Below are 19,526 nucleotides of genomic sequence, written 5' to 3'. Positions count from 1 at the left end.
ATAAAGACAAATCTTTAGGAATTATTTCTGATTGTGAACTCTTGTTTAGAAATTCATTACGTCGGGAATGTTGTCTGGATCACCTCAAGAATGTGTCATAGCCTCATTGCCTGTGCCTGTAAACGATGTGCTGTCTGAACTGTCTTCTCTTTGTCTTTCTCCTCTTTTCCTTGTTGCCATGGCCCTGTAGACTCAGGACATAAGTCCAGAAGATGTACATTTAGAGAATGAGCCTTGGTATAGATTCTTTTCAGAGATGGATTTTGATGAAGCGGTAAGTGGTCAAAGTCTTAAAGTGACGGTGTATTTAAACAATGCATGTGGTAATAACATCCATGTTTAAATGCCTAGACAAACTATGTCTGTCCGTAAGGACTACTCTAACAACTTTTGCAAAACATGAACAACGTTATCCCCTCCTAAAATTTGCGTAATGGGGCCTTACCTTGAGTTATTGCCTGCTATTACTTTTCCCAGCACTAGGTAGTCAATCAACTCTAGATATAGCTCTATCATTGTATATACAACCCATTGTTATGTTTTTCTTTCTACTATCAGTCGGGAGTGGGTCTGGTGCAACGAAATGCAGTTCATTGTTTTGTTATGCTATCATTGCTAGTTATTTTAATTTGGCACGTTTTATTCATTGAATACCAACTCCATCTCTCCACTTCAATAACCCCTGGAAGTGTGCTGTCTTATATTTTTTTTCAATCCCCTTCCATGCTGTGTATCTTGGTGACTGCTCTTCATCTGTGAGGCTTGCTGTGTTTGGATTGTAACTTAGCTATATCAACTATGCTGGCAGCTGAGCATTGTATGGCGAACCACAGTAGAAGTGTCTCCTGTCCGGTCATTGGATGATTTACATTTTTGAACATTGACCATATGTTAGGCTAATTATATACCCAATTTGGGTTAGGTGTCCTACTGCTACTGTCTATGATGATAAAGAATAATTGATGAATGCTACAGCTGTTGTCGGTGCAGTTGGCCATCTTTGCGTTTTGTCCCTTGCAACAGGATCCTCAAGGCTATGCCAACACTGGCACCATGCCGCTTGTGCCATGTCATTAACTCAGCACCCATGTGGAACTCTTTTTGTTGTAGCATTTATGGGCACCCTGCAAATGAGGACACATAGCATACCCCAGCGGGACTGGGCAAGGTGATTCAACTGTGGGTAATACTTTAGTTCAAGACTGTTATACCCTTTTCACACATTCATGCTGACACGAACCGTATTGTGCTGGCTCAGATATTTTCCTTTCATGTGGTCATTTCCAGTAGAGTCTCTGACAACTATAGTAGATAAAACCAGGCCAGCACAATACAGCTTGGCTCTGCTTGGCTCAACCCGGTAGTGTGAAAAGAGTATTACAGTGCCCACACAATCATTACATGACAGGCCTTATAGAAATCAAGGAGTGCTGTCTAGTCTGATTTACAGTGCATTCGGAAAGTATTCAGACCTCTTGACCTTTCCTCCATTTTGTTACGTTACAGCCTTATTCTAAAAAAGTATTCTTGGGTATGACGCTACAAGCTTGGCACACCCATTCTTCTCTGCAGATCCACTCAAGCTCTGTCAGGTTGGATGGGGAGCGTCGCTGCACAGCTATTTTCAGGTCTCTCCAGGAATGTTCGATCGGGTTCATGTCTGGGCTCTGGCTTGGCTATTCGAGGACATTCAGAGACTTGTCCCAAAGCCACTCCTGCATTGTGTTGGCTGTGTGCTTAGGGTCGTTATCCTGTTGGAAGGTGGTCCTGAGCGCTCTGGAGCAGGTTTTCATCAAGGATCTCTCTGTACTTTGCACCGTTCATCTTTCCCTCAATCCTAACTGGTCTCCCAGTCCCTGCCGCTGAAAAACATCCCCACAGCATGATGCTGCCACCATCATGCTTCTCTGGAGCTCTGTCAGAGTAAATAGCGGGTTCTTGGTCACCTCCCTGACCAAGGCCCTTCTCCCCGATTGCTCAGTTTGGCTGGGCGGTCAGCTCTAGGAAGAGTCTTGGTGGTTACAAACTTCTTCCATTTAAGAATGATGGAGGCCACTGTGTTCTTTGATTCATTTTTTGGTACCCTTCTTGGTACCCTACCACACCTGTCTCGGAGCTCTACGGACAATTTCTTTGACCTCATGGCTTGGTTTTTGCTCTGTGAGACCTTATATAGACAGGTGTGTGCCTTTCCAAATCATGTCCAATCAATTGAATTTACCACAGGTGGACTCCAATCAAGTTGTAGAAACATCTCGAGGACGATCAATGTAAACAGGATGCACCTGAGCTCAATTTCGTGTCTCATAGCAAAGCGTCTGAATACTTATGTAAATAAGGTATTTCTGTGTTTATATTTAATACATTTGCAAAAATGTCTAAAAACCTGTTTTCGCTTTGTTATTATGGGGTATTGTGTGTAGATTGATGAGGAAAACATTTAATTTAATACATTTTAGAATAAAGCTGTAACGTAACAAAATGTGGAAAAGGTCAAGGGGTCTCAAAACTTTCTGAATGCACTGTATTTACTATAGTTTCTTTTCCAAGTGAGGGCATGTTGTCAAAGTTGAATACTAAGTTTGATATACAGTAGGCAGCTTGACAAATACCGCTAGGCTACGTGCCCTGGGCTCCAGTTGGCAACAGACAAGTATTCAGACTCACTGGCTGCCCACAAACAGATGTTCTGTCTCCTTGCCTTCTGCTTTGTAAGTCAGTCAGGGCCAACCTCCACAGCGGAGTCTGCCTGGAAACCACACCCTGGATCATATGATGCGGAACCACTGACTTACATGAGATCATATTCTCACGTCAGCCGAACACAGGGCAGGCTTAAGAATCTCTCATCTTCCCAACTTTGTCTTTAAGTCAGTGTTATCCATGGAAAGTATTGTCTGACTCAGACTCCAGCAACTCCTGTCCTGCAACTCCTGGTTGGTTATATTAGGAATAGGAGGGGGTAGTACTGAAAACTTGGCCTCCGAGTAGGATGGTTTCCAGATGAGCTCAATTTGATGTCTGACTAACTCAAAGCTCCTGCTACACCTGGTATGTGTAGTATTTGACCCTCAAGGGTTGGGCTAGACATCCCGGCACATTGGGGTTTGATTGGCATATCTTTATCTCTTCTTGGTTATGGTGACTCTACAGGCTGCTTGTAACCTCTATGACTTCTTAGTGCTCATGGGATGATGACTCCTTCTGAGAACTTCTAGTGACTCTAGACTCCATGTATGTCCATGTAACACATGATGATCAACCTCAGGAGGAAACCTGAGTATTCTTTCACAGTATATACAGTACCAGTAAAACAGTTTGTACACACCTACTCATTCAAAGGTTTTTCTTCATTTTTACTATTTTAATACATTGTACAATAATAGTGAAGACATCAAAACTATGAAATAACACATATAGAATCATGTTGGAACCAAAAAAGTGTTCAACAAATCAAAATATATTTTATATTTGAGATTCTTCAAAGTAGCCACCTTTTGCCTTGACAACAGCTTTGCACACTCTTGGCATTATCTCAACAAGTGTGACTTATTAAAAGTTAATCTGTGTAATTTATTTCCTTCTTAATGCGTTTGAGCCAATCAGTTGTGTTGTTACAAGGTAGGGGTGGTATACAGCAGACAGCCCTTTTTGGTAAAAGACCAAGTCCATATTTAGGCAAGAACAGCTCAAATAAGCAAAGAGGGAAATGACAGTCCGTCATTACTTTAAAACATGAAGGTTAGTCAATACAGAAAATGCCAAGAACTTTGAAAGTTTTTTTAAGTGCTGTCGCAAAAGCCTGATCAAACTGGCTCTCATGAGGACCGTCACAGGAAAGGAAGACCCAGAGTTACCTCTGCTGCAGAGGATATGTTCATTAGAGTTACCAGCCTCAGAAATTGCAGCCAAAAGTAACAGACACATCTCAACATCAACTGTTCAGAGGAGACTGCGTGAATGATGTCTTCATGGTAAATTGCCAAAAAGAAACCACTACTAAAGTACACCAATAATAAGAAGAGACTTGCTTGGGCCAAGAAACACGAGCAATGGACATTAGACTGGTAGAAATCGGTGCTTTGGTCCGATGAGTCCAAATGTGCTATCTTTTGTTTTTCAACAGGACAATGACCCGTCACACCTCCTGGAATAATTTTGCGCGCCCAATTTTTCAGTTTTTGATTTGTTAAAAAAGTTTGAAATATCCAATAAATGTCGTTCCACTTCATGATTGTGTCCCACTTGTTGTTGATTCTTCACAAAAAAATACAGTTTTATATCTTTATTTTTGAAGCCTGAAATGTGGCAAAAGGTCGCAAAGTTCAAGGGGGCCGAATACTTTCGCAAGGCACTGTATTTTAACTTGTTTAACACTTTTTTGGTTACTACATGATTCCATATGTGTTATGTCATAGTTTTGATGTCTTATTCTACAATGTAGAAAGTAGTACAAATAAAGAAAAACCCTTGAATGAGTAGGTGTGTTCAAACTTTTGATTGGTTCTGTGTGTGTGTATATATATATATATATTAGTTTTGTTATTATTATTTTGCCTATGTCCAGGAGCTTAATGGTTTTTTGACAGCGTATCGATCTAACAATAGATAAAGCGGTTTTCTGACCTGTTATACTTGTAGTGCATTGTCTTATGACCACAATCCTTGTCGCTCCAAAATCATGGTCATAACCAGATCGATGCATTGACATTCTTGTTTAATCACTTCAACCATATTAATACTTCACAAAGGTCACGACTTATGCACGAGCTCACAGTCAAAGGCCTCGAAATTCATATGATTACAGTCACATTCAATCACAGCTCCATGGACATACAAGGTGAAACGGAAACAAAATACCATACATATCTATGGTTAGGAAGAAAGTTTTGGCCTTCTGTGTCCCGACTGAGTGACTGCGTCAGTGACTAGTCTGTCTGGCGTAAGCTGTCACTGAGAGGGCAGCTGCATGTGGGGTCATTAATACAGTGTCGGACTCTGACCACAGTCTCTGTACGGATTCATACACTGAATGGCTGGGCATCCCAAACGGCGGCCCTGGTCAAAAGTAGTGCACTATATAGGGACTAGGGTGCCATTTGGGACACACCCATTATGAACCTCTCCGTGACTTTAATGTTCGACCGGAAGTAACCCATAATCCCCTCAGCTCATTGTTTTCATATTTAACCTCAGTTATAGACTTAACCTTTATCTCTAAGTACTCGTGCTGAGGGGATAAAGATATAGCTATAACAGTAACAACATGCTAGGGGAGCTGATTTTTTTACATTTTTATAAGAACTTGTCTAAACAAATAAGCATTTACTTTTGGAAGGGAAAGGCTCCCTTTACACTCATGATTCCTATTTTTGAATGTGAATAAACAAAGCACCCAGATCCCCAACCTGCAATGTTGGCCTATATATATCACCTTGCAGCAAAGTCATCACAGACACCTGTTTGGAAAATGTGCAAACATTGTTAACGCAGTGTTCCACTGACGGGTCAAGAGAAAGGAATTCACAGCACCTTCATGTGTCCCTTCATTTCCAGTGAAACCACACAATTGCACACAAAGAGACATCAGATGTCGGCAATATCTGTCTAAAGTCCTTGTTTGACTTCAGGGATCTTGGCATGCTAGTGACAATTGTTCATGCATATGAACTTTCCATCGTTAGTAATATTATTTTGTACCCCACTTCATATGGAATGTTTAACATTGAAAGATAAATCATATTTTCCACCCCAGATATGAGTGAACCTTTGCATGACATCTTTTCAGCTTGTAATTGTTATTTCCCCTGACATACACTAAACACATATCCATACATGTAATGAAGATCGCTGGGAATCCTCAGGCTTGTAGATCTCTTGTAAATAATCAGAATGGGATCCCCCTTCCTTTAGTTCAGATAAGTCTCTCACTCCTATTTCATGATTGTTTTCCATCAGAGCAGTGTAGTGGCAGCTCAATTGCTCACAAGTACCAAGGGACACCATCCATTTCATCCCCTGTCGAGAAGGACCGGGAGATCCGTCAGCAGACCTGGGTTCAAATATTATTTATGGTCTTTCAAATACTTTTAGTGTTTACTTTAGCCTTCTTGTAGTGCCAGATGTGTGGGGTTTGCAGATTTGCAACTATTATATTGGCTCCATTACGCCAGGCAAGCTCAATCGAGCCCAGCTAAAGTATTTGAAATTATTTCCAAAAGTTTTTGAACCCAGTTCTGTCAGACAGAGAGGGATAGGAAGACAAGAGAGTGAAAAGGCACAGATAATTCAGTGGCGGTGGCATGTTCTCGAAGAAGGGGTAAGGCGCCTGTGGAACATTTGGCTTTATAAATAGATTAGTCTATATACCTGCCAGGCTGAATTCTGATCTTATAAAGATAGGCATTCATTTTGAAAGGTTATTAATGATCCTCCTCCCCTGGCAACCAGAGGGAAGGCATGTTGTGGGAAATGAGCTTGTGCGGTATGCTACTGGTCTGGTATGGTCATCTGTTTGGGATGGGGCAGGGGTGGACATGTATGGTTGGGGGAGAGGTGCTTTTAGAAGGGCCAGGCTGGCGCTTGGGATTGTGTAATCTTATTTGCAAACAACACTTATGCTTTTATTCATAGCCTGCCTGTCATGTCTGTTATTTTTACACTCTGTGATGTCCGCTTGGAGAAAAGCAACAGAAACAGTGGTCTAAAATTAGCCCGCTCTAAACCATTCAAAGCACTAGCGGGTGCTGCCCCACCAGCGAATGGCTCTTCTGTGTTTTAGGAACCGCCCCAGAATAACATCAAATTAGATAACTATGTGTTTTGTCAGCTCGTACGGCAAAGTACTATAAACAAACGTATTCACTCACCCTTTCCTTGTTTGTTTGTGTATGTCGGCCTGTGTTTATACTACATGGCATTGTGTCAGTTTTACTTAATTTGTGTGATATTGTAATGCCTCTGACTGTGTTTCTCAAGGCTTTTATTGTGTTTTGGGATTGTTGTTATCAGCATCATACTGTGATGATATTTGTGTGTGTGTGTGTAATTTGGCCTGCTTGCACCACCAGCTGGTTAATTGTCACCTGGTCTGGTCCAGTGGTAATGATAGTGACTCAATACCAGACAAAAGAGAGGCCCTCTGTGAGGGACACCAGCTCATTGGCTGAGCCTAGTGACAGCCCCCTCCCCGCATGGGCGCCGCTGACCGATGCACGCCCACCCCCCTCCTCACTGCCGCTTGTTTTCTCCAACTTGCAAGCGTGCCAAAACACACGCTTGCTCCTCCATGTAAAAGCTTCGTTCAGCAGAGCTAACAATCCCAGGCTTTGGAGACACTTCAGACAGACACAAGAGAAAGAGAAAAAGAGAGCCAGTCACCACAGCTAATGCTCCTGCTTCTATTCTAGTTGGAAGAGACCTTCCTGTGGATTTATCAATGACTTCTTTGTTTGGTCTGTTGCAGAGTGCCCCCTCTTTTAGCCCCCTGGAAACACCCGCCGAACTACAGCAGTAGTAAGTCCATGCTTCTCTTACCTCTATGCTTCTGTCTTGTGCTTATCCATTCCATAAATGTGTGTTTGTCTGTGTTTAGGGCACGTTTTTAGGAGTGTTGTCAGCAGGGGATTTTAAGCATTTTAACACCCTGTGGAGATTTCCCCATTTTAGGGAAGGGGGAGACTACTGCTGCTTCCTGAGAGGGGGGGACAGCGAAAGAGAGAGGTTCCTATTAACGAGTGTAAAAGCTACCAGTACAGTGTGTCCTCTGTCTGGAGAGGTTTGGGGAGGTAGTGGTGGTGGGGATATGGCTACTATATGGTGATTTATTTCAAGCTGAAAGCAAACAGCCACAGAGTCAAACCTGGATGACATTTGTGAGTGGAGAGAGACAGGGAACTCCACTCTAGTCCACCCTACAGCTACGTAATTTTATCCGTTATCTCCCCAGAGTGGGTGTGTGAAGCCATCCTGTATCTTATAGCAAGAATAACTTTGGTATGAAAGTGGGTGTTCGATCAATAAGCAAACCAGCAGTGTTACGACTTTGATCTTTTTGGTTTTTTTTTTCTCAGCAGAGATTTATTTGCACTCATTTTGTTTCAGGAATTAAATTTAAGGAATTCTAGCCCTAGCCATGGCGAATTTCTTGTGGTCCCAATAGAAGAAAGTTCTCCCACCATTTCTGTTTGGAACTTTCCATCTCTCCCGAAACTTCTATTTGGATTTCATAGCATGATATTCCCTAACTCTTTTGAATAGTTGATTTTCTACAAGGATCTTTGACGTCGTTCAATTGTCGCCAGCTCATTGGATATTAAGTAACACGGGTTAATGATAATGCCATGCACTGTATTGGAATGAGTTCATTAACAGATACATCTGTCTGTGCACTTATTATATTATCTCATAATGTTTATGAATGCTGCATCTTTTAACTTATTTCAATAGTCTAGATGGATTTCTGAAAGCATTAAATCAGTCTAAAGCCTTTTTTCCCTTTTCTTTTTGTACATTTATTTGTAAAAAAAAGTCTAAGAAATATGTTTAGTAACTTGTCGTATCATCTGCCACCAAGTTGTTATGGACATTTAAAATATGCTAAAACAGTTTCTGGTTAACATCCATTCATATTTGCACATTACTTTAATGTTTTTTTCTACAAAATAATCAGACTGCTTCATTCATTGGCCCAAACTGGTATTGATTTGATAATGTTTATTAATGTTTATGATGCAAGTATTGCGTCACAGCAGTTTGTGTACAAATCCTATAATCTGTTTAAGAAATTTGTTTAAAATTGTAAACTCCTGAGATGAAGCCATAAGTCCCACAGGCTTTCCTCAAAGGGTTACGAGACACATGTTTAGGGGTGAGAGTTTACTGGGGTTTCTTTGAAATTAAACGCCTAGTCTACATTCAAGAACTTTCTAGTACACATTTACCTCATTGTTGTATACCACATTGCTTACTGTATACATACGTGTATAAACAGGGGACCAAAATATATATTTTTGGCTGAGTTCAAGATAGGCTAGCAACAGACATGTGTACAGACAGTATTCAATTGTTAGCATCTCAATCAAATGTGAATAGTCTATCAGGAGTAGGGTTATATTTCCAATATTGCCATTTACAAACATGGTAAGCTACTATCAAACTATTCTTAGCCTTGCAATATTATCCATCGTTAATGATCAATCTCTCTTCCCCAATACGTTTGTATCACATTGATGCCTGCTGGTTAGATGCAATTGGGTAAGACCATCTTCAGATAACAACTGAAGTAATGCAACTTATGCAACTGAAGCTAGGCTCCATAGCCTACTTGTGGGGCCATTGGCTCCCTCTCAGGCAATGGGATGTCTTATGACCTCACATAGACTCTTCCCAGGGAACCATCAGAGATGGTTCCAAGGCGTTATACGGGGTACCTTATTTGAATACCTGCATGTACCCTATAAAGTACAGGTTTTTATTGAGTATGAATGCAGTAGCCCAAATGGCTGGTTATTCTGAGAACTATGAAAAAGGTTATTGTTGAGGGGGGTTAAATAAACAAAAAAAAGGAGGCATGGCTCTTCCTCTTAATGTTTTACTGCAGTGGGCTAAATCAGGGTCACACAGAGTGTTTATTGGCCTTAAAACATGGTCGTTTTAACATGGTTATGGGTAAATGTTTTTTTTTTAAATAAGACACCTGTACCATGTCAGTATAGAGCTGAAATGTATTCAATTTTGAGTTTGCATCCCAATATAACAACCATTTGATATAGAAACACTGGATTCTGTCATTTTAAAAATAATGTTGATTAATTATGAACATAACATTTCACCCATTAGGCCACTAGAGGGTGCTTCTGGTTGTTCAACTGCAGGAACTACACTTAAACAAGGCATTATGTCAGAGGGCCAAACTCATTTGGGGAAAACCTGCTACTCTCCTCACACCTCGCTGTACTTCACTTCTGGTCTTAAAGATGTCTATTGTGTCTGCAAATGTTTTTTTTTATTGTTAATTTACAGCACAGGAAAGTGGAATATTCTGCAATGGGAAATAGACCACTTTTGTGTTACCCTGTAGAGATACTGTGGGTGGGTGGAGTAATTCACTGTGCTGAATTTACTCTGCTCAAAAACTTTGTTTTCAGGCTTTGTTACATTTTATTCCACATGATTTACTACGTTACTGGAAATTGTTGTTAGTTTAAATGGCCTCCACTCATGCACGGCAGCATAAATATAACGACAGGGAGGCATCAAACCCTCTCCTGAGACAGTGGCATTTGAAGTAGAGTAACCCTAAAAAAAAGTACAGATGCATAGCAGAGTAACATGTAGGAACGTTCAGACAATAATATTTGAAATCTCTCCCATTGGCCTCCGTGGAGTACAAAGTTAAGGGCAGTGGAGTGCTGTTTTATTTTACGTCTAGGTCCGAGTCGTTACACTCCTCATGTTCCCCTAATAAAAATGAACAAAACGGCTGAATCAACAAGTAATCAACCGCAGGATGTGTAAGATAAGTCTAACCATACGGCAACTCACAAAATCTTTTCATAAAATGCATGTTACTCTTAATTGTTTTACTCAATTAAACTGCACTTAATTACCAACACTGGCATGTATTACAGCATGCTTTCTTCTAGCTAGCTGGCTGTGTGAACATATCGTCTTGTCCTAAATCGGGCTTTCTGAGTCAAGCTGCTTTTTAGGTTGAATATTTTCTCCAATGTTTTGCTCTAGCTCCGGGTGTAAGGCCGGACACAGCGAGGTGGAGAAGGACGAAGGATCATCCAGCGGCGAGCCAGCGGCTCCAGAATGTGACCGCCATGTTTACAAGAGCGTCCTGGAGGGCGGCGACATTCCCCTGCAAGGTCTGCGGGCCATCAACAAGCGCCATGCCAGCACCTCCTCCAAAGGTAGGATTCCACTCCACACATGCAGCCAGTGAAGAGGGGGTACTGAACTGGCTTCACAGTGGGACTCTGAAAGGGGTTTTTACCACTCAGATGGAACCAAATGACTTTTTGGGATGTTGGATTATAAAAGTATCTGTTAGGGATACATGTGTTTCCTTTTGACTTTGTGTTGACATCCACATGTTTTCTGCTTCGGGTTATCACACCAGAGGCCAATCATCTTTCAGCATAAATCTTTTCTCAGCCGTTTATTCTTTAAATCATTGATATCATGGATGTTTCACCAAACTGTCCATATCCGCTTGGAAATCCATCGAGAGTTAGGCTGCTGAAGGTTTTCCTGCTAAATCAATGGAGACTATCAAGCTAACCTTGGGTTGTGCCCTCACCCTACAGTTATCTGCCTCTGCAGACCAGGCATTCGTTGGAGATGCTTAGGGGCAGGGCTCCAGAGTGTTCTAAAGCCAGGGAGCAAAGGTCCAGGCGAGGGGACTAATGGGGAGGAAAGGGGGGATAAACAGGGCCCTGGTTTTCTAGGCTGGGCCAGAGAGGGGTGAGATAAACAAGAGGGACACAGCAGGGTGGCTAGGCATGGGGAAGTCAGCTGTCAAAGGGAGGTCAGAGGATGGAATTCCTGCGCACATGACCAGGGGAGAGAAATGCGAGGGAGGGGAGAGGAAAGGAGGGTAGGGGAGGAGAAAGGAAGGGACAGATCGGGCACCGTGTGGCAATGTTGCCCCAATACATAACCAGAATTCCAACTGGCCAAGCAAGGCCTAGACCTGAAGTCTAAAAGTAAGAGAATTAACCTTTGCGCCAGTCCGTTTAGAGTTTGTTTTTGTTTTTGCCAGATGCACAAATGTATTGTTTGTAGAGGTATTATTAGTTCATGTAAGCTGTCTGCGCTCCTCAATTAGTAATAAATATTTGTTCTCTACAGAATTATTTTAGATTGTCAGTAGCGTATCGTGAAACAAAGATACCAGATTGACTGAAGTTCAAATCCCTATCCTATAAAAGTCTTGACTGAAGTCCCTTTTCCATAAAATGTGGAAACTGCTATAAAGGGAATTCTGCCCAGAGTCATCTTGAGCCAAAGTCAACTGACTAGCACGCTCTCTCATTATGGTCTACTAGAGACACACCACCTCAGCTCTGTGGACACTCCGTTACAGTACATTACAACAGAGCAAGATAAAGTGCAGAGAGAGCTTCATCATGTGGTCCTGCTTCATGCTCTCCAAAACAATAATGGCACACTTTGTTGTCGCAGAACTTTGTTTCCTGCAGGCCTTTCTAGTGGCTATAATTGTAACGTCCCCTTACAGTGCCTTGCAAAAGTATTCGCCTCCCTTGGCATTTTTCCTATTTTGTTGCATTACAACCTATATTTTAACATGTATTTTTATTTGGATTTCATGTAATGGACATACACAAAATAGTCCAAATTGGTGAAGTGAAATTGTAAAAATAACTTGTTAAAGAAAAAATTGAAAGTGGTGCGATGAAGGACCTAAATAAGATCTGGTGCAACCAATTACCTTCATAAGTCACATAATTAGTTCATAATAAAGTCCACCTGTGTGCAATCTAAGTGTCACATGATCTGTCACCTGATCTCAGTATATATACACCTGTTCTGAAAGGCCCCAGACTGCAACACCACTAAGCAAGGGGCACCACCAAGCAAGCGGCACCATGAAGACCAAGGAGCTCTCCAAACAGGTCAGGGACAAAGTTGTGGAGAAGTACAGATCAGGGCTGGATTATAAAAAATACCAGAAACTTTGAACATCCCACGGAGCACCATTAAATCCATTATTTAAAAAATGGAAAGAATATGGCACCACAACAAACCTGCCAAGAGAGGGCCGCCCACCACAACTCACGGCCCAGGCAAGGAGGGCATTAATCATAGGCAACAAAGAGACCAAAGATAACCCTGAAGGAGCTGCAAAGCTCCACAGTGGAGATTAGAGTAACTGTCCATACGACTACTTTAAGCCGTACACTCCACAGAGCTGGGCTTTACAGAAGAGTGGCCAGAAAAAAAGACATTGCTGAAAGAAAAAAATAAGGTATGTGGGAGACTTCTTCCAAACATATGGAAGAAGGTGCTCTGGTTAGATTAAACTAAAATTGAGCTTTTTGGCCATCAAGGAAAACTCTATGTCTGGTGCAAACTCAACACTTCTCGTCACCCCGAGAACACCATCCCCACAGTGACGCATGGTGGTGTCAGAATCATGCTGTGGGTATGTTTTTCATTAACAGGGACTGGAAAACTGGTGGGAATTGAAGGAATGATGGATGGCGCTAAATACAGGGAAATTCCTGAGGGAAACATGTTTCAGTCTTCAAGAAATTTGAGACTGGGACTTCCAGCAGGACAATGACCCTAAGCATACTGCTAAAGCAATACTCAAGTTTTTTAAGAGGAAACATTTAAATGTCTTGGAATGGTCTAGTCAAAGCCCAGACCTCAATCCAATTGAGCATCTGTGATATGACTTAAAGATTGCTGTACACCAGCGGAACACATCCAACTTGAAGGAGCTGGAGCAGTTTTGCCTTGAGGAATGGCAAAAATCCCAGTGGCTAGATGTGCCAAGCTTATAGAGACATACCCCAAGAGACTTGCATCTGAAATTGCTGCAAAAGTTGACTCTACAAAGTATTGACTTTGGTTTGGGGGATAGTTATGCAGGCTGAAGTTTCTGTTTTTTTGTCTGATTTCTTGTTTGTTTCACAATAAAAAATATATTTTGCATCGTCAAATTGGTAGGCAGGTTGGGTAAATCAAATGATACAACCGGTCCAAAAATCTATTTTATTTCCATTTTGTAAGGCAACAAAATAGGACAAATGCCAAGGGGGTGAATACTTTCGCAAGCCACCCTATAATGACATATTCATGGACATAACATTAGTTTTCAACTTATACAGTGAGGAGTTGCTTAAACAGGATACTGATGGTAGATGTGACTGAGCCAAATAATACAGCCGCATTAGCATAATGTAAATTAGCATTTACTGCTGTAGGCAACATCCCTGTAGAGTTGCTATCACAACAGCTGGTGGCGGTTGTGTGTCATCATTCCCTACTGGGTTGTGTCATTCTTTACTGTGGTAGGACTAGCACATACAGTACGTGGCATTACTAGCACATCTCTTAGTCAGAGGTGAGAGTCAACCATGACTACTCATCCCAGCAGGTGTGTCTTCCAGAATATTATGTTGTAGTCGCTCACAGGGGCGTGTATGACCTTGCTGTTTTGACAGTTCTATTTGAGACTGTGCTGTGATGGACCCTGGTGTTGGAAGGGCTTTCTGGGTTAGCTGCAAAAAGTTAAGGGCATTCCAAATCCTCAATGCTGAGGCCTAGTTCATAAGTAGTGCGTAGATGGGCAACGGTGGCTTATAGAGTAGTTTGTGTTTCTTATGAACTCTTATGAGCTCTTTTATTGCATCATTTTAGTTTAAACTGATATCAAAGCTACTGTGAAAATGTCATCTGAAAATGTAATCTGTTATTTAATTTGATGTTCGAACAGCAAGCTTACCAACATTACATCACATAGCATTTCATGCATGACATACTGCCCTGCTCTTTGCCCTTTCTGTTGTTTCACTTCTTTTATGTTACTGCTTTACGATCACTAATCATTTAATTATGAATAATTGTGATTGAATTAACATATCAGCTCCAGTGAAAATGACAAGACAGTTAACATGCATTTCTAGCACTATTCAGAATCAACATGTTCACTTCTCCACTTAAAGCGAAGCATTTAACAAGTGGCATTACTAATAGTATAACAAAGTCATTTGTTACTTGATGTGAAATGCATCACGTTCTTTTCTCCCTCATCAACTTTTGATGGACGTTGTCTTTACTTTAGAAATGTGTTGACCCTGTGTTATTTTCAGTGTGTGTGAATTTGTGACCATTAACCTAATATGATGTTTATTCTGTTGTCCTGCATGCTTGCCAGTGGATTATCAAGGTGGGAATGGCTATATAATTTCACCATGCTCTTCTGTAAATAGTCGATCAGTTCTTGCCAGTAATGCCCTAGGTTACCAGTGTAAGAATAAGAAGCCCTTATCTGCTGCCAAAGCCTGCATACCCCAAATCCTCCCCTCTAAGTTCAAACCTAAGCTGATACCCCCTAGTGTTGACAGCCAGGACAGGAGGACTGCGCCTGCCAGGCACCCAAAGGCACACAGCTGTGAGGATATATACACAGGGACCACAGGCGCAGAGGCCCAGGAGAGCGGACTAAACTCAAACACACACAAAAACTTTAATGGTCTCCCCCTTGACTCTGAGGCTGGTTTAAATAATGGCAGCCCTGCGACTAGAAGGAGCACATCTGAGTTCTCCACCCTGTACCGGAACATGCACAGCATCCAGAGGCCATCCTGCTCAGTGGGCTCCAGCCCCCACGGGAGTGTCCGTAGCTTGACCTCCCTGTTCGAGAAGGTGGGGGTCAATGGAACTGATGGGGAGGGGGATGAGGCAGGGGAGAACATTCCCGGGCGGGACGCTGTGTCGTCGCGGGTGTCAGAGTTTGAGCTGATCATCCAGCGCTCCAGCCCGTCTCCCACACGCTCCTCCTCCATGCCAGCACTACCCACAGGCCAGAGCCTCACCCACAACCACAGCCCCGCCGACCTCTTCATGGCGTCCGCTGTCTCGGCTGAGTCGCTGCTGGTCACTGTCCCAGGGCACACTGGACAGACAGAGGGCTGCCCTCTCGAGGACACAGACGGCAAGGCAGCCCGAGACAAGGCGTTTCTGTCAGGCAGCGAGATGGTGGGATCCTCTGAGTACAGTGGCACACTGAGAGCCGAGTCCCTCTCTGGGACTGAGTCAGAGACAGAGCAGCACGGCCCCACAGAGAAAGCCCCAGTACCAACAGAGAAAGCCCCAGTACCAACAGAGAAAGCCCCAGTACCAACAGAAAAACCCCCAAAGGTCACTATCTCCAGAACCTCAAACAGTCCCCCGGCACCAGTCACCCCGTCCGCTTCCCCACACAACCACCACCTCCACAACCACCACCACCATAAACCCAGCAGCAAGTGCAAAGGCTCCTGCCCTGCCTCCTATACCCGCTTCACCACTATCCGGCGGCACGAGAGGCAGCAGCAGGCTACGGCCCAGCAGGACAAACTGTCTACCCAGGAGAAAATAAAGAACTCCTCCTCTCTCCCCTCGAACCTCTTCCTCATGGGCCCTGCACCGTTCAGGGTGAAGAGGCCTCTCCGGTCTCACCAGGCCAAAAAGACTCTCTCAGCCACTAAGGTGATGGCAGGTCAAACGTCACAGACACATGTGTATGATCCCAGGCCCCTCATTCCACCGCGCCTCTCTTCCTTGGAGTTGCTGGAGAAGCTGGGCAACGGGGAAGGTGCACCGTCCGACAGTGACAACAACCTGACTAATAGGGGAGTCTCGGACGCCAATGGGAATCTTCTGCAGCCGCTAGCAGCTCACCGCAGAGGTGGCTATCTCCTCTCCATATTTTCACCTGAGTGTCCCTTCTCCCACACACCCGTGCCGATCTCTATGGCCACTCATTGTGTTTTTGTTTTTTCTCCAAGCTTTTCTTCTTTGCATTCTATCTGTATTTTTCACAACGTGATGCTACCACCTTCCATATTTTTTTTGTCTGTGTGGTGTGTCACAGTAACAATGCGGTGTTTGGTTAAATTGTCTTGCCTGACAAACATTCCTTTCCATAAACCCATCGCAAAACACTTGTAACTTTAGTGCATTCTGACAACTTTTGGTAATGTATTTATTCAGTGACAGGTCTTAAGGAGTTATACATAGCTACATAAACACGTCCGAGGCCTACATGACACTTCTCTGAATTGTGTTAAAATAGATTGGCTAAAAGGGATTCATTTAGATAAAAATGTATTGATCTTCATGTAAAATGCCATGTAATGTTGGTGCAGGCTATTGTTATGGCAATGCATATGGCATACAGTATACACCCTCAAGTAATGCGTTACCATATCTTTTACAAGGCTATGTGCTTTCGGTTTTTGTCAGCTTTGGCATAAGCAAATGTGCTGTGTCAGGGGTCTGTTTTCGTCTGTCATCCTCCATTTTATCATTCTGACAAGACTGGAATTTCAAGTAGAGAGACTATGTGCTTCCCTCTTATTTCCTTATAGCTGGTATTGGTACTTTCTGTATATATTCTGTGTAATAATACATGGATTTATGTCTCAGAGGTTGGTAATTATAGGGGTTTTCTTATTGTGTTTGGTTTGAGGAATGGTGAAATGTCTATTGCTAATGGCTGCCTGGGAAGCAAGATGAGTTTAGGGATACAGTTAGGGATAACTGGGATGAAGTAATTAAACATGTCAGTGTGGAGATCAGATGACTCATTGGTGATGGGTGATATGCATTTACATTGTACATCAACCATATCATAAGTCACTTATTTTTTGTTGATCTGAATGTTTTGTACAGTATTTTGTTTTCTCTATAGCCATCCACCTCTAGTATTTGTTTCATAGAAACAGGCTAAATAAAGCTGTGTCATACTGTGTTTATTGTTTTTGTGCATGTGGGAATATGTTTTTTTTCCCCTTCAGTGTGTGTATCTTTCCTTTGTCATACTGCAACAGACCCCTTTTCTCCGGAGCATGTCTAGTTCTATATTTTACAGTGTTCCCTTGCATTGTCAAAATATGTTTTACAGTTCTTATTGTAATAGTGGTATTGCAATGGGGTTTAGAGCCATTTCTTCTTTTGTTTATTGCAATATTATAGATATTGAAAGCAGCACTATTGATGAACTCTGCTATGGGAAAATGTTGAATGCCTTTGGAGAATTTCAGGACATAATTGATTGATTTATTTTGTATTAGATTCAGAGTCCTTGACCCAAGGAGACCTTGGTGACGGCCTGGATGAGGTGGTCAGGAGACGCCATGGAGATAAAGAGGTAATGTTTCTTTATTGTTTGTTTTATGGTTTGTTTATTGTTTCTGCAACATTTCTTTTGTCGTCCTCTCTCAACAAAATCTGATAAATATTACAAAAAACTGTTCAGCGTATACTAAAACTGTGAAATATTTTCCCCCATATTCAAATAGCTTTACCTATCATTTCCATCCTCCATCTTGGAGTGTCCGTGGTCCTTAGAACTATTAATGTGGCATTCAAAAACAAGTCAAATACTAAATAAATGACAGATAATGGTATGTTTCCTGGCAGAAAATTTTGGAAGAGCAACGGCGGCTGAAGAGGGAGCAGGAAGAGGCTGACACAGCATCGAGGCGACACACGGGAATTGTTCCCACCCACCATCAGTTCATCACTAACGAACGTTTCGGAGACCTGCTCAACATCAACATCAATGACGCAGACAAGAGGAAATCCGGATCAGAGGTACAATACAGTGCCATCCTTCTCATTGTAAAAAGTGACAGCTATTTTGGTGTGTGTGTGTGCAGTGGCGGATCTAGCTTGTATGGCGAACCCCACCTTCAGCCCCACCGCAAAAAAACACACAAAAAACATTCTGCACTAACTGTTTTATTCAGACATTTGGAACAACTCAAATAAATAATCATGACATTTAAAAACATTTACAAAAAACAAGACTCAAATATCAAAAAGAAGTAACAAAGACAAATAGAAACAAATGTGTCGATTTGGCACTCGAGCATCAATACATTACCGATCCCCCAACACTGTCAACCAAGAGTCAAGACTACATTACCCATCCCCCAACACTGTCAACCAAGAGTCAAGACTACATTACCCATCCCCCAACACTGTCAACCAAGAGTCAAGACTAAACCAATTCACCTTGGTGGTGTGCAGACTGGTTTTATATTATTCTGAATGACTTTGCACAAACCAGAAAGAAATGCAACAATATGTATGTGAAACAATATATCCACAGTATTATGAATGAATTGTGGTTTATTTGGTAGCATTTCGTACAGTACTAATGCAATTAGTAAAATCCAAGTTAGAGGTGCGCTATTTGATAGACTCCCCCGCTCCCGCTACCTCGGGCTTCCAGTGGAGAGACCTGAGGTCTACCTACCCCAGCCCCCCTCCCATCTTGTACTTCTGAGTGGGAGACCTTCCCAGGCAGCAGCCTGCCTAGCTCACAAACTAGAATCAGGGCACCCACTCCGACATGGTTAATTGACCCACAGTCCCACATGGTGACATGATATCATTGAAATGATGTGCAAATGAGCTATAGAAAACCAATCTCGCAAATGTAACCATTCCGATTTTTTCATTTTGTGCGGGCGCCCCGTGCCGCCCCCGGCAAGATACCGCCCTGGGAGGCTGCCCATGTCACCTATACCTAAATCCACCAGTGTGTGTACTGTACTGTACAGTACTGTGTGTGAGTGTACTGTACTGTGTGTGAGTGTACTGTACTGTGTGTACTGTACTGTGTGTGAGTGTACTGTACTGTGTGTGAGTGTACTGTACTGTGTGTGAGTGTACTGTACTGTGTGTGAGGGGAGGAGAGACAGTCAGGTTCCTGCTTTCACAGATGGTTTTGTCAGCTGTGACCAGACTTCAAAGGGTTGAAGCAATCGTTGTAC

General features: G+C 42.5%; 1 protein-coding gene across 5 annotated transcripts in view; it reads left to right on the top strand.

Moving 5' to 3' along the window:
- LOC124038115 (sorbin and SH3 domain-containing protein 1-like) overlaps positions 1–19,526 on the top strand; it is a 64,760-nt gene that overhangs the window by 33,012 nt on the left and 12,222 nt on the right. For 4 of the 5 annotated variants that reach the window (XM_046353589.1, XM_046353588.1, XM_046353590.1 and 1 more), the window contains 5 exons: positions 191–274; positions 7,466–7,515; positions 10,744–10,919; positions 17,817–17,893; positions 18,166–18,339. In XM_046353589.1, coding sequence (XP_046209545.1) covers positions 191–274; positions 7,466–7,515; positions 10,744–10,919; positions 17,817–17,893; positions 18,166–18,339 — 561 coding nt within the window. The remainder of the gene's footprint in view (positions 1–190; positions 275–7,465; positions 7,516–10,743; positions 10,920–17,816; positions 17,894–18,165; positions 18,340–19,526) is intronic. The other variant, XM_046353591.1, reaches the window with a different exon arrangement.

Source organism: Oncorhynchus gorbuscha, linkage group LG06 (assembly GCF_021184085.1).
Source record: "Oncorhynchus gorbuscha isolate QuinsamMale2020 ecotype Even-year linkage group LG06, OgorEven_v1.0, whole genome shotgun sequence".
Classification (NCBI taxonomy): domain Eukaryota; kingdom Metazoa; phylum Chordata; class Actinopteri; order Salmoniformes; family Salmonidae; genus Oncorhynchus; species Oncorhynchus gorbuscha.
The sequence above is the reverse complement of the archived record's forward strand: the minus strand, read 5'-3'. Positions and strand labels throughout refer to the sequence as shown.